The following is a 21,739-nucleotide window of genomic DNA, read 5'->3' as shown; positions in this document are numbered from 1 at the left end:
CTCTATCCACTACGCCATGCTGCTTCTCATACAACAGAGTTGGTAGGCACATTCCCTGCCCACAATGAGCTTACAGTCTGAAGCGAGAGACAGACATTAATATAAATAATGTATAATACATCATTTATAGAATAACATCACTTAATTCTGCTACCTAGAACCATATCTAGCTCCTGGGACTATGTCATTGACGGTGAAGGTTTATGACCAAAGAACCACCTATGGTATTCTGCAAGGTGGACAGACCCAGCAAGAATTCTCAAAAGTAACTAGCTTAACGTGGACGGCAATGACTACAACATTAATAATAATAACAATCATAATGATGGCATTTGTTAAGTGCTTACTATGTGCCAAGCACTGTTCTAAGTGCTGGGGTAGATACAAGCTAATCAGGTTGTCCCATGTGGGGTACACAGTCTTAATCCCCATTTTACAGATGAAGTAACTGAGGCCCAGAGAAGTTAAGTGACTTGCCCAAAGTCACACAGCTGACAAGTGGTAAAGCAGGGATTAGAACCCACGACCTCTGACTCCCAAGCCTATGCTCTTTCCACTAAGCCACGCTGCTTCTATTGGCACCAGGCTATGGTCATTTCAGCCATAAATTGGTTCCATATGTGAGAAGTCTCTGTGTGCACTTAGCAATGTGCTGAACTCTTGCCTGCCTATTCACTCGTTGCCCCAGAGAGAATATGACTGGTAGGGGTGAGAAAGGCGAACCATGTAAACCAATCATGTTATAATCAATTCCTTTGCACCAGCGTTTGGACCTGAAGGCGCATCTGCTATTCTTAGCGGGAGACTCCATTGTCTCCCCATTATTGCTGAGTGCACATAATGTACTGTACTAAACTCCTGGGAGACTACAATAGAGGTAAAAGACATGCTGTTTGACTTTAAGGAGTTTATAATCTAGCAAGGGAGAAGGGAATCAGAAAGACACAAAGGTATTTGCAAATAAGAAAAACAGATACAACTGATTAGAACAAAAGAATGGAAAGATAAAGAAGTGCTTAAATAGTAGATTATATAAATTGATATATACTTGAGGGATATAAGTAACTATTACTTCTTAGGTTTGGAGATGGGAGTTGGAAGGATATGACCAGGGGAGAAGAATATTATTTGGGAAATATTTCCTGGTGAAGGAATTTTAGAAAGATTTTGAAGATGGGGAGATCTGTGGTCTGGTGATAGCTCTCGTATCTGTGTTTTCAATGATAAGCTTTGACTGAAGGTACGGAGAATGCTGATGAGAACATCATTATTCTTTCAACTCATTGCCAGTTTTTAAAGGGGTTTATAACAATTTGTATGTCCTCTGCCTATATAGTATCTCATGGACTTTGCATGGTGCTCAAAGCATGTTGAATTTGAAAGAATTTTCCATAGAACCAGAAAACTAACTCGAGGTCCCTTTCAAGCACCATGGTTTAACATGGTTTGAATGCAGTCACATCTACATGCGGTCCTACTTTAATCTACTGATGATGGGGAATATGTCAGGCAAGACATATTCAACTCTGACACACTTAACTAATGTACTAAAGGTCAATGTATATAAGACATGCCCTTTATTGGGAAGAAAATCTAAACTCAGAAATGAAAATAAATGAGAATTTTTTTAAAGTACTTGAGTATATGTAATGGTTGTAACAGGAATAGATTTAACTGCTAATCTGTAGTTTTTTTAATAAGCAAGGGTGATTTAAATACTATTATCATCTCATTATAGACTCCAAAGAACAAGGTTTTTTAAGTGAGCCTCTCTGTTTTACAAGTTACCTCTTTCTCACCACTAGGAGATTGGGTTCTTTTTCTTTGTAAATTATTCCCCACAAATGAGGTTTATGGGAATCAATTTACAAGCACAGTGGTTTTTCTGATTTGGTCCCTTAGAGTACCCTTTTGTAATATGCTATGCTACTATGGAACAAGTGACATTAGGATTCAAAACTGTGTAGAGAGAACATAAATCAAATGAGAAAACATCTGTATTTTTAACATTATCTTAATATTTAGATTTCCTCGGGTCACACACTTTGAAATTACTCATCTGTTCTCAGTTCTTTACCATAGCACTTCTTCTGATTTTAAGGCCTGGTAAATGCAGCTAGAGGAAATGCATCCATTCAATTAGATTTATTGTCTAACTGTATCACCTGGCTAATTCAGTGAAATGGTTTACTATTAATTTAATATCTTCCCTGGTGTGGGCTTCTAGGGTGTAGTCATCTAGTACAGTAATTTTTGAATGACTGCTGCCAGAAGTTTGGATGATGCGAAACTGAAAGAGTTTCGAAAGTGTATTCTCTAGCACTTGTAGCTAAGTTGCTCCACCCTCCAGCATGGCTGCATAGAACAAGTTGAACAGGACTAGGCCCAGTTGAACAGGACTATTCCTCCTTTAGTTTACTCCATGGCAGTGGAGAATGGCTCATACTAGGGCATCCTCAGCTAAATAAAACTGAAGCCTATACACACAACCAAAAATTCATATTTGTAATGCAGAGCAAAAAGCTGTGACATAATTTTGCTATGTAGGCAGCATGCTGACCAATGATGCAGTGAAAGAGAAAAAAGCTCCAGATGCTATAAATAGTAAGCACAACACAACGAGGGGTAGCCTTTTTGTGTGTCCAATTTGGCCAGAACTTTGTATAGATAACTTATTTTCTGGCAAGGACTACAGAGGAAAGAAGACTATTTATTAGCCTGCCCTAAATTTTGAAAAGGTAACATTAGTAATGGACACTAATCCTCAGGTGAACTGACAAATTTATATCAAGAATTTAAAGGAAAAGAACCCCTGGTAGGAAGTGAAGGCTCTATAAGAGCTTGTAGTTTTATCCTCTTCAATATTTATCTTTATTTTTCTTATTAAAAAAACCAAAATCATTTTCTGTGGATATACAAGAGATATTTAACAGCCTCCAAATTTCACATTCGTGTCCTCTTCTTATTCGAAAGTATTCTACCAGAGTCAAAGAAAATTTTCTAATTACTTATCTTTAAACAATACAGAATAAATCTCATGTTGCAGGTGTCATGGAAAAAATGTTTGAAAATAAATTCATTACCAAACATAGATTGTATTCACCAAAGGTAGGCAATTTGCTCTTTGGCTATTTCCAGTGAAAGGGACTATTAAGAAAACTTAACCATTTTTATTTTTAAGGATTGGGGGTGGGGGTGGGGGTCACTGATAAAAGACCAAATATTGTTAACATGGCATTTTAGATTCTAGAAGATCAAGAGGATGTATTGGAAAGCCATTTACCAAAAATCTTTACTACATAAAAACAGGTGGTCTAAAAACAAGTTTCATGTAATCACTTTAATATATAAAGAATTGAGAGCTACTTGTACAAACTATATATTTGTTTCATAAATGTTTCATTAAAAAACACACTTAAGTTCTATTTCTCCAATAGCTTTAGTTTTAAAATAACATTCTTAATAAGGCTTTTACATTAAAACAAAAGAACTTACGTTAAGCACCTATATCTTTCTTCTTTTTCTTAACCCGACCTCCATTTAGGTGGACCAAGATATTCCTCTTGGGAGATATTCAGGGATGGAAGTAAAGCAGAACGGTCAGAAAAGAGAATCGGTAAAATAGTAAGTGCTGGATCGCCCTTTTACATTGGAATTGTTTCAATGCAGGTGCTTTTTTCTGCAATAAAAAAGGAAGTAGCATGGCCTAGGGGAAAGAGCAAGGGGCTTGGGGGGGTCAGAGGACCTGGGTTCTAATCCTGACTCTGCCATGTAACCTGGGGCAAATCACTTAACTTCTTTGTGCCTCAGTTCCCTCATCTGCAAAATGAGGGTTCAATTCCTGTTTTCCCTCCTAGACTCTTCATTTTAATCATATTTATTGAGCGCTTACTGTGTGCAAAGCACTGTACTAAGCCCTTGGGAGAGTACAGTATAACAATAAACAGATATATTCCCTGCCCATGACTGTGAGCCCCTTGTGGGACCTGATTATTTTGTATCTATCCCAGTGCTTAGTACAGTGCTTGGTGCATAGTAAGTGCTTAACAAATACCAGAATTATTAGGATTAGTATTTTTGAGGCTGAGCCTAGCCGCCTCCCCTCCATAGCAGGAGAGGGGCTGGGCTGGCCCTCACCTGTGTGTCTGCCTAGGAGCAGATTTGCTCTTAAAGTAATATCTGACTGCCTGACCCCACCTAAGGCTGGGTTGTAGTGGCAGTGTGGCTCCAGGGTAGACGCGAGGTAAATGTAGGGGAGGAGGCAGGGGAAAGAAGTGTGCAGGAAACGTATCTACCAACTCTGGTATCTTGTACACTCCCAAATGCTTAATACAGTGCTCTGTACATAGTATGCGCTCAATAAATAAGATCAATCGATTGATGCTGCTGCTGCTTCTCTTCTTTCAGCTCTTTGGCCAGTTGGGGAAGTTTCCCTCCAGCTGGAACAAATGAGGTTGTCCTCTTTGCACCCTTCTGCAAGGTGAGCAGGAGTAGCCGCCTCCACCCTTTTAAAAGAGTTGCTGTGCTCTTTTCCCCAATCCTAGACAACACCTGTTTTTATCGAAACAGCCAGGCACTTAAAAGTGAAGCTGTCGGTTGCAGGGCGAATGAATATTTCGATGATGTTTTATTTGGGGGAGTTAAAGCTGAATAACAACAATGTATTTGTAAAGCGAGACCTTAACTGCAATACCAAAGAATATCAGAAGGCAGTATAGTGTGTCAAAGAATCGGTATTGCCAAAGGTTCAGACGGGTGTAAATAGAATATGGACAGGATAGGACATGAAGGAATATTAAACATCCCCACACTATTTGGCAAAATCCACATCTATGCCCTTAGGAATAGATTCACAGAACTAAAAGAAATGAGGCTGCTTACAAATTAGAATTTTAATGAAAATTGCAAATATGACCCACACCACTGGAACTGACTTTTTCTGGTAACTACTACTCACCATTATCAGGTATATATTTGCTCTAAGTGGTATCTGTGGGAAGGGTGGGTACATTTTATTTTTGCCAGTTGACAGGTTAAAAAAACCAATTTTTGTAAAGATGCTGTTTCCTATGGGCCTTACTTAAATTTGGGATAGGGAATAATAACATTGGAACTATTTTTTCATTTTAAAGCAGTGGAAATGTTCAGTAGAATGCATTGCTTAAGTGCACAGTGCATAACGAACATTTAAACACGGTATAATATGTCCATTAGCTACAGATGCTCAAGATTTCAGCTACCTTGCAGTACTCTATTGCATCTCATCACATCATGATCTTCCAGGAGCTTTGAAGGTCCGCCAAGCTTAGATTGCATTATGTATGTGCTGTAAAAGGTCAGAGTTCTCTGCTCCACCTTCTGAAGATGGATGCCCCAAATTTTTCAATCTCAAATGAATCGTATGGCATCATATAAGCTGACTATAAAAAGATGGACCAAACAGGGCTTTATTTGAAAAAAAAATAAATATAAAGCATTTATATTCTTGGAACTCGAGATTTCTCCCTGCCCATAAAATTAAAAAGCAAATGCTAAACCATTACAGAAACAGTGTCTCTGGGTCGACCCGTCCCTTGGTTTTATGTAGGAGCCCTAGTTAGAGGAGGTATCTCATGGTTTTATAGGAAATGTGCATGGGAGCGGGGAATTCATTATACCTGGTTAGTCATCCATACAGATCTTTACATTCTGCCTGTGGTAGGGTAAGCACCTGGCAATACAGAGTATGAATTATGTTAAACCATTGCTTAGGAAAAAGCTCCCTGGATGTCAGAGATATAAGCTTCTGCAGGCAGAGTCGAATGATGAATGAACAAAGGGAAAAGAGCCTCCGGAATCTCTCCCACCTGGAAAAGCAACTTCCCCTTTTGTTCCCCTTTCTCCATTCTTCCAACTCTAAATGAGTGTTTTTAAGTTCCTTCCGGGGGTGAGGGGAAGAGAAGAGAATGATGGGGAAGGTGATAGGGAAACTTGGCTTTCAGCCTTTCTCTGGAACTCTCGGTGCTAGAAGACAATCTTGCCTAAGTGAACTTTTCAGGTTTTCCTCTAGAGCTCTATTTCTTGATCTAGTCACATATGAGATAGGTACATGTTTGGGTATTCCTGAGTCTATGTTAGGATTGCATTTCTTAGTCTCCCTCACCGTTCCTCCCTTTACCCTGCACACTTCCCCTTGGCCTTTCCCATTTCTCTCTGTCTCCTCCCTATCCAATCTCCCTCCTCCCTCTCTATCCAATCTTCCTCCTTCCTCCTATTCCTTTTTCCTCCTGCTTGCCTCCTCTTTCCCAGCCACCACCCCTATCTCCATCTTACCTGCTCCAGAAAGATACTTTGTTGTAATTTTTATTAAAAAAAAGCATTGCAGTGTACCCAATCTAATCTGGTTATGCAAATCCCCACCCTCAGTGGCACTCCATCCCTTAGCCCTAACCCCAGCCCCAACCCCATCTCCTAGATCCAATCTTGTCCTGCTCCAGCCCCAACCGCTGCCTGGCCTTGCTGGGTCCTTTCTGCTGCTCCAGCTTCAGCCTTGTTTTTCTCTGCTTGCCGCTCCAACTCCTGCTTTTTTCCTTTAGCCTAAACCATCCAGTTCCCCGAAAACTTTCTGCTCCCTCCCCGCCTTCCTTTTTTCTTCTTCCGAGGCAGCAGCGGCAGCACCCCAACAGGCCAAGGCACCACCAGATTTAATTAGCTAACACAGAAGGCTCAAGGGCTGTGCTTGTCAAAAGAGTTGAAGTACGGTACAAGGCGAGGATGACTCAGCCTAGTTTAGATCGCATCTAATTCCTAGCATGCTCATTTATATTACAGAGTTCCCACTAACCTCTCAACTCTTTAGCTCCCCTAAGTATTGGGTCAAAAATCACGGAAGATGAGGGGAGCAAAGGGGGAAGAAAATAGAGTCCTGCCTATAACAGAGAAAGGGACTCCTGGTCGTGCTCCTCTTCCCCAAATCTCCGGAGTGAGAGGAAGTGGCATTCCCCTGCACTCTCCTAGAAACTCCCGTGCCCTCTTGCCCCATTTGCTCCAGGGTCGCGGGGAGGGCGGAGGGTGTTCAATGGGGGTGGGAATTTCCAGCAGCCCCAAATGAATGATTTATTCCCAGGCTCTAGACACTTAGACTGCACTGATGTACTTATGCTGCATTTCCTTTCATTCATAAGCCTTTCAAACCCGCTGCCTCCCAGCCCTACCGCTGCGGTAGCAGCAGTCACACGGCTCCGGGGAAGCAAGCAGTCTGCAAAAGGCGGGGGGGCCCCAACACCCCTAACCTTCCTCTCGCCCCAGAAAGTGTGCTTCGGCGCCCAGGGAGCCTCGCTCCATATGACTCAATTCCATGTGGAATTCCGACCCGGAGCCAGATGACTGTGGGTTACGGGAGGAAGCGGCCGCCACCGCCGCGGCCGTAGCCGCTTTGTCTTAGAGGCGGCGGGGGAGGAGATGCGAGCCCCGGGAGGGAGCAGAGCTGAGCCTCCCTGGACCCCGGGCTCCACGCTCTGCCCGGCTCGCCAGTCCTCAGGGTGCCGCCGCTGCCGCTATTGACTCTCTTGCTGCTCCTGCTCCTCCTTATCCTCCTCTTTCCCTCCTCTTTCTCCACCTCTTCCCCCTCCTCCTCTCCTCCTCTTTTCCTACTCTTCCTCCTCTTCCTCGCCCCCCTCCTCCCTCTGCATTCTTCTTCCTCCTCCGAGTCTCCGGGGCTGGGTGGCAGATGCTGGTCACGCAGCAGTGCACTTGACGGAATTAGCCAAGTCTCCCGGGGCGGGAGGGGAGGAGGAGAAAGAGGGGCATCAGGGTTTCCGCTGCCTTTTTAAGGGGTTCACCTCCCCCCGCCCCCCGGAGCCAGGCCCCTCCGTCCTGCGGGTGTCCCCAGCCTACTTGGACGGTCACGCTGTGGGTCCCTCCGGAGCCCGGCCGCCCTCCACCCTCTTTGCCCTCCTTCCCCCTTGGACATCCCGAGTCTCCCGCTCCGTTTCCTCCCCCTCCGCCCCCGCACCACCTTTCGGGGTTCAACAGCGCTCCCCTCCCACCCCGCGACCTGGTGTCGTGAGGACCTCGCCCCGGCGAGAGAGGGCTAAGGGCTGCGTGGGGTGGGGAGGCAGGGCAGCTCGCCACCGGTAAAGTGAGCAGTCACTGCGAGTCGCGAGCCTTCCCGACTGCAATCGATAGAGCCCAGCTCGGCTGCCGAGGGCACTTTGGAGCAGCTATAGGTCAGGACAGAAAACTCCCGCACACTGCTCAACTGCGGAGTTGTAAAGAACTACATGCGAGCGGCTGCAGTGGGGCGGCTGGGAGCGCTTCGCTGTTACCAAGGACACACTAGTTTTGAAGTCATTAGAGCTGCGCCTCTGGACCTCTCCTGTCATTATCCGAGGGCCTTTCGAGAGGGGAGGGGGGGATGAGGAGACAGCAACTGTGATTCTTTTTTCTCTCTCTCTTTGCGTCCCTCCCCCTTCCCCCCCCCCCCCCTTCCTTTCCTTCCTTTTTCTTCTTCCCAAGTGAGCTGGGAGGGAGAGAGAAGCGAGGAGCCCTACTGGGGGGTTGGCATTGTCCTCAGGTCTTCTCTCTACAGCGCGAGGAGTCGGAAAGCTCACCATGCTCGGGATGTGGAGGCTGCTGCGGGTTTTCTGGGGAGTCTTTGTGTTGTGGGCAGCGTTTCTGAACACCACCCTGGTGGATGTGGTCGGCTCGGAGCAGCAGATCCCCCTGTCTGTGTAAGTCCTTTTCCCTCGCGTGCGTCTTGCCTGTCAGGATCCAGGAACACGCTCGGGGTTTGAGGCTCGGATCTCCCGGCCGCCCAACTTTGGGTTATGCAGGTGTTGGGACAGTGGAGGATAGCAATAGTCTTCTTGCTTTTCTCTTCTAGCTGACTGCACTAAGTCACTCCGAGAGGCTTAGAGTGTAGTAGTTCCGTCCCCGGGAAGGAAAAGGGGGGTGCATGCCATGCTCAAGGAAAGTAAAAACATTTACTTATTAAGCTTGGTGCGGTTTATTAAATCAACTCGAATATGCTCCTTAATCCCACTGTCCCCACCTCCTGATCTTTTACTTTTTGGTCATTTACCTGCCCAACACGTGCAAGGTGTTTTATATTCACAAGCCGTCGGACTAATCTGCTGCTAGATAGTTTAAATGAAATAAAGTGTCAGTGGGTCATTGGGAATATAGATTGGTCGGGTCCAGGCGTGCAAAGCGAACTATTCGAACCGTTGAGTCGGGACTTGTGAATGAATACCTGTGCTGGTAGTTTCCAAAGAGCTATTTCTCCCTCGTCAAATAAATGCAAAATTGCTCTGCTCCATCAGAGTGCAGTTAAAGCAGCAGCACAGACCGTGGGTGTATACGTGTGTGTTGTGCACTGTGACATGTGTATTACATTTCTTCCTGTGCTTTTCTCCTTTGCAGTGTGAAGCTCTGGGCCTCAGCTTTTGGAGGAGAAATCAAATCCATTGCAGCTAAGTACTCAGGTTCCCAGCTTCTGCAGAAGGTAAGGTCTCTGTTGTGGCAGGAGGCAATGATTTTTAAGCAGAGAAAATGGAGGCAGATTTAGTTTTCCAAACAAATGTGAGCCTGAGTAGCATCAGTTATCAGAGATCTCTTGGCCCTATGTACAGTTTCTCCTGCCTCCCCACACTGCACTGGTAGTGATTTTGTCCCGACTAAAGGGTTATTTTTAGATGACACTTGATTTTAAACACAAAGCAAAGTGCAGATATTCACTTGGAACGTCCTGGCCAAAGCTGGAGAAGCAGAGAGGCTGTGCATGTTCTATCCTCTGTGTTGATATTGCTGTTTCAGTATGGAAACAGCTGCTCTCTGGTGAAAAAGGCTAACTTCATCCAAGGGGCAGAATTAGTGCATATTTTCTTATTCTTTTCACCTTGTGCTGTAGGCATGCACTTTACTGTATCAGGGAAAGAAGCCTGCACTATTGTTTGTCATCTCTGCAGTTCTTACAATCCCATTATTCCCCAATCATCTCAACCCAGTGCTGGGATGTATTACATCATTACAGATAAGGGGAATGAATGTGGTTATCTTTCTGCTCAGCTGCACAGCTGGGTAATAACCTACTGAAGTAGTGCACAAACTTGAGAAATTGGCCTATGTCTACATAATTCTGAAGAATAAGGAGAATGGAAAATTGATTATTAGGCCTTTATCAAAAGCTGAATCTATTCTCATTTAAAGATGCAACCTTATATTAGAATCCCATTTTGAGATCATTTATTTATTTTTTTAAAGTAATGATAAATTAGAATTGAAAGAAAGATTAAGATTAAAAGAATTTCCTGACAAGGCAACAGGATTTACAACATGATGCCCAGAGTGATATCCAAAACAAGACATCAGGGATGGTTCCTTGATCATGACTATAAATGACATAAATTGACAAGTTAACTTTGGAAATTTTAAAAATATGATTTTTTTAAAAAGCACAAAAGTTGCGTGTGTTATCCATTCGGCTTAGTGAATATTTATGGGACTGGGTTTGAAAAAATAGTCTCTTTTTACTGAAAGACTGAATTTTGGTCATCAGCGAGAAAGCTTATAATAAAGCATGGGTAGAAAATACAACCCTAAGCCTTTTAAAGATCATAGTTTCCCCAACATTAGCTTTTTGGAATTAGCTTCCTTCAGTTTAAATTAGTTGATTAAACCTTTAGGTTTTAGTGTGTAAACATTAAAATCATTTAAATATCCATTGTGAACAATTCCTGAAATTTACCCGAGTGGCATGTTTTCAATGTGATATTTGGGACCCCGGGACTCTAGTATTATTCGATATGACCCATAATCAAATATTTTTGCATAGTTTGTGCCATCACATTTTACAAAATATTCATACTTGTAACAGGGAAAAGATATGTACTGAAAGTATGATAAAAATGTACTGGTACTTAGTCCAAAAGCTATCATCTGTACACAGGATTTAACTCGTGTGTTTCACATCTATTAGGAAAAAAAAGCCTCTATGACAGAAACTCTAGATTTTGAATATGAGTGGTGGCAAAATGTTTAACAGCATAGTGTTGGACACAGTTTAATGTTAACGATTATTGTAGAAATTTCTCCGAACTCCTTGTAAATTCCCCAACTTCCCATTTACGTCATATTTCACCATTCTCGAACCAAATATGAAATTTCTTTTCTCTTGGAATTTTTTTTTTTAAATCTGCCTATTGGCTGTTCTATACTAGTTAATTGGAAGAGCCATAATTCTCCTTTTACCTTCTCATCAGCATCCTTTCTGATATTGAATTCACCAACACTGCTTAGTTTTTTGTCATATTTGCAGCTTGACAGTGGTATAATTATTCCCAGCTGTTTAATGCTTTTGATGTCACTTCTTGCTTCTACATGTCATTTGATAATATAATGGAAAGGGAAGGGTAGGTGTTCGCTTAGCATTGTACTATAGATCGTGGTTCAGCTATTTTGGCCAGAATTTTAGTGTCAAGTTCGGCGACATCCCCAACCCCGACCTCTGTTCAGTTTTGGTCTAAGGTGAGGTTACTTGGTAGATGGAAATGATGCAGTGGTTAGCATTTGGGGATGGGAGGGGCAAAGTGGGGAAGGGTGAAGGTTTGCAGGTAAAGTTTGGCCCTTCGGCTTTCTCTCTCTCTCCCTCTCTTCTAAAGTTTATTTTTGAAAACAGAAAATTCTAAGCATTTTGGTTAGAGAGTTCAGCATATGAAGTATAAAACATTTCAGCAGTTTAAAGGGTGGAAGATATATTACCATTTAGAAAAGAGAAAATGTGGTAATGACTCAAGTATGAATACATTTCCAAGTTTCTGGCCACAGTATATATAAGGCTTTTAGAGAGAAGGGTACTTTGACTCAAACCCATATTTATAAATGTATTAACGTGTATTACATTATTTATAATCAAAAGCATACTTACACCACATAACATTCATAAAATGAAGCAGTTACATTTTAAATTATTCATAAAACTTGTTAGTAAAATGCATTAACACTATTTTAACAAGACATTAAAACCTGATGAAGACATAGAATGCATATGCAGATTAAATGACATGCACACTTAATCTTTGATTTTCTGTTCATGTGAAATACATTTCAAAGCACTACATAACTTTCTATACAGTAAAGTGTCCCTAAATGACACTCTATGTCAGGATGTTCGTGAGTCCATGTAAAAGAATGTAGTTTGGGAATGGACGTTTAGTAGCTCTTGAGGCAAAGCTTTACAAAGTTATTTCAGTGAGTAGCCTATGAATGATGATTGGTCATCTATTTTAACATTAAAGCACACTACTTGGAGAATAGGGGAAATGATTGTTTATTTTCTCTTTTGATGCTTAGCTAACGGATATTTTCAGGCAGTAGAATTTTAGGGAACTTTATCATTTAGGTCTTGGCATTGAAGCAATACGTAAGTAAAAACATCTTTATTCTCAATATTCCCGACATATCACTTGGATATTCTTTTGGAAGAGTACATTTTCACAGTTGATTATACTTTTAGCACGATGGACTAGATGTAATGTTTTACCTTATAATATATTGAACATTCGATGTACATTTTTCCTAGTGGCAATTTTAGAGTAAATATAGTCATTTTTAATTTTTTTATTAAATTCAGGAGAACATATGAATAATGAAAAGTGGAAAAATGAGATATTTTAATAAATATCAATCTTAATGTAATATTCATTATTTATTTTACAATCCCTTATTAATTAGGTGTGCCAAATTCTAGCACCATTGGGTGTTTTCAGGACCAAATAAAAGCAAATAGGCCAGTACTGTATCTCATTTAGGGAGGTTTTTACAGTTGTCATGTAGATTTGGCACCAGTAAAGAAATCATCTGCGTACTGCTATATAAACATGCAAACCTTGCACCCTAGTTAGCAAGTATTGCTGGGGTCTAAGATTCAGTTCAAATTTTAATTAACTCTCCTATGGGATGTATGAGCATGAATGTAATTGTAAGACAATGATAGAGTTCAATTTCCTTGATCTTGCCAAAATTCTCAGAAATAAAAAGCTTTGTTTAGAACCACTTTAGGTACTTTTAAAAGGTATATTTTCATAATATGTAGGGGCAAAATAAGGCTTTGTAGAAGAAGAATAGATATAGTTAGCTAATCCACCCCACTCACTGGCAACTTGTCCAACAGTCCCAATTAAACAAAGATTTTTGAACAATTTAATTTGCTTTAATGTGAATTTTGTAGGAACTGAATTTTGAAAGTACTGTGAATGAAGTTCATGAGAATGAAGGTTTCCAGTTGTATATTTCAGGTTGGTACTGATAAACACAGGGAGAAAATGCAGGTAATGATTCTTCTTTTAAGGTTTAAAATAATTGACATTTATTCTGTAAAGTTCTTTCTGTGCTTTTAGAGTGCCTGCTTCTTGGGATGCACAACCAGGCTTTATACTTTATCAAGTATTTATTTAGAAAGCATTTTCTGTGTATAAAATTACTAACTCTTTCTACAGGACAGTGAGGGCTGAGTAAGGGGATGATTTTCTTCACCATTTTGATGATAATGACTTTTTAGCACTGTAGGAATCAATGAACTATTTAATAATTAAGCATGTATATTCACTTATCAATTTCCTACCATATATGGGTTACCTCACACTTAAAAGATGTATACTTTCTATTAAGTATCCACTGAGCTGAGGATTGTTGTGTAACCATTCATTGCTTGACATCTTGCAATTATTCCATGTAATAGGAAATGCATTAATTCTGTGCTGCAGGTTCTAAAATCAGGGAATCTCAAAAATCAGTATGTTCAGTAAGGGTATGTTATAGTAATATTATTGTTCTTTTTTAAATGAGAGTTTTCAGTCTTTCCGAGTTGGTTTCTTGGATATATCAGTGCATTATTAATAACAGGGTGGACCAATTAGCATTCAATTCAGACCTTGCATTCATGCAGTACCTCTATCTGTAGTTTTGAATCATACAAAATGGTGATTTCATGTCTTTCTAAGTTCCTTGTACAATAATTTGCTAAGATTTAGTCCAGCCCTCTTGACGTTAATTATATTTATTCTTTATATATATATATCTTGCTGGGTAGACTTCTATTTTGATTTTTCTTTATTCAAGGAAACCACTATAGCCTGTGTTGGTGGTGGGCATCAGGTTTATTATATCAGAGCAAATGAAAACACAGCCATAATTTTCCAGTTCCTTATATTTTGTTACAATGTTGGTTAATAATTTTAACCATATGATGATGTAGAATAATGTTAAGGTTTCTTAATAGGAATCTAATACCAACAAAAACTCTTTTCTAACAAATACATCTGCCGAAAATATCTTTTAAAATAATCACTGATTAAAATTAAATCGCTTAATTTGGGGGTCAGTCTATCATTTGCAGTGGAGGCACATTAAAATATAGTCCTACACATTTATATATACATATACTTGCGAGGATGTACAAACATTCAGTCTCTACCCTTTGCATATGTCTTCCTTTCACTTAAGTTATTTTTCCACAATCCAGAACATGTATCTTTGGTGAAAGTAGAAATGAGAGGTTTCCTCTTCTTTCAATTTTTCCATATAGATAGGTAGACCCATGTTTAGTTGTGACATTATTCACCAAATTGGTTATCAAGCTTATGAGCTTATGTATTCTATGGAAGCATAGAGATGAATCCTGTTAAAAGAATTCTTTGTGCCTCTTTGTACATTAAAATAAATGGAATATAGCAATAGCTTGGGAGTTCAATGTGTGGTCCGTTATCAGGATTCTGTCTTGAAGTCCTCATAGCTAGCAAATGTTCTCACAAAATTATTTTATGTCTTTCAGTTAGTGGTCCATATATAATAGATACCCATATGGGTTATTTCCCTATCATTGCTGTTCTTCCTTCACTGAGCACCAAACAGCATATCTTTAAATCTTTCTGGTCTTTTCTTTTCCTCTTTATTCAACAAGATTACAAAGTATATTTTAGTTTCCTGCTGTAGTTATGAGCTGTGATATAGTCTACTGTCCAGCTATGATATGGTCCTCTCCTGCAGTCACAGTGCATACAGACATCATAGCTTAGTAAATTCTAAAGATTTTGGAGGTTTTATTTTGGAGATAGGCAACATCCAAATTTATTTAGAAGCTAAGACTTGTAACATGCTTCCATATATTCTAGCAAACTTTCAACCAGGTCCCAAAAGGTCTTATTATCCCTTAAAAATGATTACTGATGCAAAATTTTCCTCAACTAATTCATACCAATGTTATAGCAATGTAGGTGGAAAGCATTGGCAGCCAGAAGAAACACATATAAACTATCTTGTAGATGCCCCTGAAATTGATTTCTGCAATCTTTCATGAGTGAGTTGAATATGGATCTTAATATGGGCTTGAAATGCTAAGTATAAAATATAAGTTGACTGCAGTCTTAGGTGAAAACAAAATGAGTGTGAAACCCTATCTTATGAATAAATGTACTTGGCAGCACATTTGGTTTTATTTTTTCTCTTTGTTTAAAGTGATTGTTGTAAGAGTGAAATAATTTACAGCCCAGGTTATATTGACCTACTAACGGGATTATTCTGTTTTAATTTTTTTCATTTAAAAGGAAATATCCTTGATCAAATATACGCTAAATACGGTGTTCACTGCAGTGCCGTCTGATCTTTAGGTGGTGCTCTTAGCTGACTCGAAATAGTCCAGTAGCTTGCTCTCCCCAAGAGGAAGGTGACATAACAACAACAAGAAGATTTAGTAAAACTAAGAGTTGAATTACAAGTTAGGAAACATCTGGGAATTCTGTTCTTTCTTTCCCCAAGACTCAGTTTTAGGCCAATCACATTCCTATCAGAAATATACAGATCATAGTACTTGTTACCTCTATTTGAGAGACACTCTGAGAGTTAACATTATAATAAGTTGAGAGCATTTTGTGCATACTGAAAGAGTTGTTCTACAAATACAAATTAATATTTTCAATTAATAGCAGAGTGTTTTCCTTCTTCCATTTAATTTGCTTTGACCAGTACTATTGCATAGTCAAAGTTTCTCAATTGTGTCAGTTGTACAGCATTCCAAAAATGAGCAGAAACAAGGAATGAGTACAGTGGGGGGAAAAAAAGCACACCAGAAAAGGAAAACCTTACTGTGGGTATTTTCAAGGACATCAGTTGGAAAATACTGTATCTTAAAAGGAAATAAATGAAGAATTCCCTACTTTATACATTTAGAATCTTTTTTTACATATTGTTTGGAAATCATTAATATTTCAAGGTTAAAAGAATTGATACTCATGCAAATTTCCCTGACAGTGAAATTAGGTAGAACCCTGAATAAATGTCACACTGTAAAGCTGGACTTATGGTTATTCACTTGTCTTTAAGCAAAGTAACTGCTAATCAGTACTCTCCACTTGCAAATGTTATTACCACTTATACTTAGTAAGGTTTTGTGCTGATAGTATGAGGTTATCATAGATCGTGGAACAGATAGACATTACATAGTGATTGGAGGATAGAAAAGGGGGACTATTCTCTCATTTCCAAATAGGTTTTACTTGAGAAAGAATTCAAAGAAATATTGAAGGAGCCCATTGAATGATTTTTAGCCTTATGCCTATAGGTGTTTTGCTCTGCCCAAAGAATGTTAAATATTCCACTCTGAGTGGGATGATCATACTTCTGGGGATTCTTTCTCACCACTTGAAAGGCTTAAGGTGCCTAACCTATTAGGATCATTCTAACCTAAAGCTGTGGGAAGGTGATGTGAGGTTCCTTGTGGGCAGGGAACTTGTCTACCGACTCTTTTATATTGTACTCTCCTAAGTGCTTAGTAAAGTGCTCTACACAAAGTAAGTGCTCAATAAATACCATTGATTGATTGACCTTGGGCAAGTCACTTAACTTCTCTGTGCCTCAGTTCCTTCATCTGCAAAATGGGAATTCGGTACCTGTTCTCTGTGAGCCCCAGGAGGGACCTGAATATCTCGTATCTACCCCAGTGCTTAGTACAATGCTTGGCACATAATAAGTGCTTAACTAATACCATAATCAGCATTAATATTCTCATGGTACTGGCCCTTCTAGACTGTTGATGGGGGTTTCCAGCATGATTGGAAACACATTTCTAGGCTGCATGAGGAACTTCCATCAACAGCTTGAAAGGGATAGTTCTTGTATGGTGCAGTGGCTGCCGCTGCGCCCGGTCAGTACCGTCAACTATAGTCACCACCTGCCACTGCCCTGCTTTGATCTAGGACAGACTGCTGGGTTTGGGTGAAGATGATGGCAGCCGGTCCCTCTGCCAGAGCTTCCTCGGTTAGGCAACTGTGGGTGGTGGAAGAGAGTGGCAGGCGATGACAGCAGCACCACCGCTGACAGTAAAGGAGAAGGAGGAGGTAAGTCCTCCCCTCCTGCCCCTATTTCTTCTCTCGTTTTCCCTTCTTTCCTTCCCCCTTCACCCCTTGTCTTTCTCCTTTCTCTTCCTCTCTTTTTCCCTTTGTCCTCTCCTTTTCTTTTCCCCCTCTTTTTGTCTCCTCCCCCCTTTCTCTATGCCCTCTGTTTCCCACATCTTTCTGGTATTCCCCTTGTATTTCAGAAGCAATTAATTTAGAGGATATCTTTCTAGATTATCAAATTCAGTTCTTGTTATTGCCCCAGTCTTTTCTTTCCTGCATTAAAAGTGTCATTTTCAAGTTTTATTTTCATATAAAAGTAATAATAATAATTATACATTCAGTTCTTCTATAACACGGGGAATGCACTCTCGATGAACGCTGCACTTAGGAAAACCTGTCTTATTAGGTGTTTCTTCCAAGGATAGCACCATTTTCTCTTCAGATTTGCATTGTCAGAAGAATGTTCCCTAATTCCCTAGCAGTGTTCTAATATAAAACGTACTGAAAACTCATGTCATGGAAAAATTGGGTGTACCTTTATTTTGTGCAGTGCTTATGTTTTTCCCAAGTGTTTTTACACCACTTATCTCATTTTGTCCTCCCAACGTCTCTGAGAGGTAGGAAGAGGCAAGTATTATAAGCCCCACTTTACAGATGAGGAAACTGAGGTGCAGAGAGGTTAAATTACTTGAATAGGGTCACACAGCAGACTAGTGACAGAGCTGGGAATAGAATCTGAGTTTCCTGACACTTAGAGCCATGCTCTTTCATATCTCATTCACTTATATGAATTCCCTTCATTACTCCCTTCTTCTCCATTACCCTGATTCATGTTTTTATACAAAACCAATGGTTGATAGGAAGAACTGAGCAGCTTTTAGAGAAGATAGGTGGCTTGGGTCAGATGGGCAGTACCACCTTCTCTAAGAAAACAATAAATTATTTTAACACTCAAGCCATGAAGGGAAATTTCTGGAAAACACCTGATGTAGGAAGTGAAAAATAAAAGGCTATTCCCATCTTAATACGCATCTACTCTAGTGCTCTCAGCATGCCTATCAACTCTGTGGGTTGGCCTGGGAATATGATTGCATCTGATATAGAATTTAGGAAGATGACATTTCAAGTGTGCCAGTCTAGTGCACCCAGCTATTTTCCTGGCTGTGCAAATTGATCCAAGAACTGTAAATTATCAAAGAGCTCACAAATATTTTCCCCCAAATTTCCATTGTGGGTTTTGACAAATTTCCAAACATTTCTCCTCAAAAAAAAGAAAAAGATCTTTGTAGCAGATAAAACTGGGGGCAGCAGATGGGGTCCTTTTTTGGATGGGTGCAAGAGGGATGGTAGGTGAATCTCTTGTTAGAAGATGATGATGATGATGATAATGGTGTTTCTGAAGCATTTATGTGCCAAACACCATACTAAGGGCTGGGGTAGATACAAGATAATCAGTTTGGACACAGGCGCTGTTCCACATGGGACTTATAGTCTAATTGGGAGGGAGAACAGGGTCTGAATTCCCATTTTACAGATGAATACACAGGCACAGAGAAGTTAAGTGACTTGTCCAAGGTCACACAGCAGGTAAGTGGCAGAACCAGGATTAGAATCCAGGTCCTCTGTGACTGCTAAGTCTTTCCACTAGGTCACGCTGCTTCAAAAGAGAATATTACAAAGCTTCAGAGTTGGACCATGTAACACAGCACAGCTGTGAACCAATTAAATGTCACACATACCTGAAACAGACTCACCCCCTGCCTCTTGGATGGGATTTAAGATAAAAGAAAATGGTTAAAAAATTTCCAGCCACCAGGAGCCCCTGTGCCTCTCTCTCCCTTATCCTGCTGGGTCCTCCCCTTCCCATCATCTTCCAGTGTTACACTCTATGCCCCCTGTTGGTTGGGTAATGAAACATAGCCGAAATGATGCACTTCTCTGGAACAGACTTTACTATTTGGTCTATACATCTGCTTCTAGCCCACACCTCCAGGCAGGGTGAAGAGTTGTCATTAGAGTTCAGATGGTTGTACTATTCTTCATTCAGATGAGGGTACATAGCAGTAACAATACTAATTTGCACTTCTAAAAGGCTTTTCAACTAAGGATCTCAAAAGAGTTTACAAACGCTAGATAATGAGGCCTCATGCCAGCTCTGTGAGAAGTGGTATAGAAACATAAAAGGTCAGATAAGAAAGACTGAAGTTCGTCCTCCCAAAACATCATTGGTAATGTGGTATTCATTGGAATTGATTTGAGTCTTTGTTTTGGTTGGTTTCTTTCCAAAATGTTATCTTAGAGAAGAAAAATATTTGTGGTATTTCTTAAGCACTTACTATGTGCTTGAATGTTCTCCGCACTGGTGTGGATACAATACAGCCAGATCAGACATAGTCCCTGTTCCACACGGGCTCACAGTGTAATGGGTAGGGGGAAGAAGTAATTAATCCCCATTATACAGAAGAGAAAACAGAGGCACAGAGAAGTTAAGTGATCTGCCCAAGGTCACACAACAATCAAGAGGAAGAGTCAGGAATAGAACCCATGTCCTCTGACTACCAGGCCCATGCTCACTAGGCCACAGTGCTCCAAAATTCTGAGTTCTGTTTTTTTTGAATGATATTTCTTAAGCACTTACTATGTGCCAGGCACTGTGCTAAGGGCTGGGGTAGATAAAAGCTAATCAGTTTGGACACAGTCCTTGTCCCAAATAGGGCTCACAGCCTTAACTCACATTTTACAGATGAAGTAACTGAGACACAGAGAAGTTAAGCGACTTGCTCAAGGTCACACAGCAGACAAGTGGCAGAGAAGGGGTTAGAGCCCAGGTCCTCTGACTCCCAGGCCCACTGCTTCTGTGTTCTATCCTTTCAGGCAGGTGTCTGGTGTTTGGTCCCGAGACATTTATTGCATGTGCATATGTTTTGCCAGAGCATCCCAAGGCCACATTTTGGGCTGTGTCTACATGGGCAAAGTGAAATGGAGGGGTGAGCAATTAACTGGTGAATATGATGAATGTAGATGGTCATAATTCAGGATAAATCAGGCTATAATAATTTTTCTCAAGAATTTTAACTTCTTGGATAACTACATGGGCTGTCCAAGCATAGGCTATTTAAGGAATGTTTTCAAATATTGGGTTAGGTTCACTTTTATGAAGTTTTTTTTGGGTTTCTTTTATATAGTAAGTCATTTTTGAGAACCACTTTTGATCCTTGAAAATGTTGTTCATATTCTATGCCATGGGTCCATTCAGGTTAGGAAGCTAGCAAACTGCTATGTGAAATTAGGCAACGAGACACAAGAGGAGTGTTGGAGAGCTATTTTCTTAATCTCTTCATTAATACCTTGATGAATTATTAAGGTTGAATTATTAATTACTAATTAATTATTAATATGGTTGAATTATTAAAGGTCTTTAATAAACAAATCGTGTGGGCTACTTGCATCGCCTTCTGGAATTATGTAAGGCACAAAGACAATTGAGAATGCTTTCTTTTGCTAGTCTACCACATCTCTCCGATACATCCTGTTCTTATTTAAGATTTCACGTGTTCTAGCAATGTGGACAGCTTTATGATTCTGACTTTCCCAAATGAGCCTTACAAATGTGCCATGAACCAACCTCTCCATTTGAACCAGTGCCAATTTTGCAGAAAACTTTCCTATTGGAAGTTTTCAAGCCTCAACAGTTTCAGTCCTAACTGTAAAGAAGCTGGTGATGGGGATGATGCAAGCCTTCTAAATTCTCTTTTTTGTATGGAACATGTGCCAGTGGCATGGAGAACATTTTGAGTTCTAAGACTGTCTAGTAGGGCTGACTGAGTAAAACCTTCACTTAGGAAGAGTGCATTATGCAGAAGGCATCTATCTCACCCAAGAATTTGTTGTGGTTTTTTTAAATGGAAGTCAGAGTTTAAATTATTCACCCAAGTCTAGTGCCGAATGTGAGGTGGTGAATGGCTTTTCTTTGCCAGGGCATTGACATCGTGGTTAAAATAGATCGGAAAAGTGCCAACTGACTCTGGGAATCCAGTTGGTATGACCTTGCCTCACTGTGTTGCCTCCCATTGCTTGCCAGATCTCACCTTAGAAAGAGGTTTAAACCCTGAGATCTTCAAGAACTTCATTTCATTTTAAGACCCAGTACAAAGGAGGGTAGGCCCAGATCATCCTGTCAGTCAATCAATCGATCATATTTATTGATCGTTTACTATATGCAGAGCACCGTGCTAAGCGCTTGGGAGAGTACCATATAACAGAGTTGGAAGACATGTTCTCTGCCCACAACGAACTTACAGTTTAGAGGGGAGACAGACATTAAAATAAATAAATTAATCCCCAAACTCATAGTTACTGTGGTTTTAATC

At 40.4% G+C, this 21,739-nt stretch overlaps 1 protein-coding gene across 2 annotated transcripts in view; it reads left to right on the top strand.

Moving 5' to 3' along the window:
• The first annotated feature begins 8,504 nt into the window (after nucleotides 1-8,504).
• CACNA2D3 (calcium voltage-gated channel auxiliary subunit alpha2delta 3) overlaps nucleotides 8,505-21,739 on the top strand; it is a 1,019,762-nt gene continuing 1,006,527 nt past the window's right edge. For both annotated transcript variants that reach the window (XM_029052259.2, XM_029052258.2), the window contains exons 1-2: nucleotides 8,505-8,711; nucleotides 9,403-9,484. In XM_029052259.2, coding sequence (XP_028908092.1) covers nucleotides 8,593-8,711; nucleotides 9,403-9,484 — 201 coding nt within the window. In that variant the 5' untranslated portion in view covers nucleotides 8,505-8,592. The remainder of the gene's footprint in view (nucleotides 8,712-9,402; nucleotides 9,485-21,739) is intronic.

Source organism: Ornithorhynchus anatinus, chromosome X1 (assembly GCF_004115215.2).
Source record: "Ornithorhynchus anatinus isolate Pmale09 chromosome X1, mOrnAna1.pri.v4, whole genome shotgun sequence".
Lineage (NCBI taxonomy): Eukaryota > Metazoa > Chordata > Mammalia > Monotremata > Ornithorhynchidae > Ornithorhynchus > Ornithorhynchus anatinus.
The sequence above is the reverse complement of the archived record's forward strand: the minus strand, read 5'-3'. Positions and strand labels throughout refer to the sequence as shown.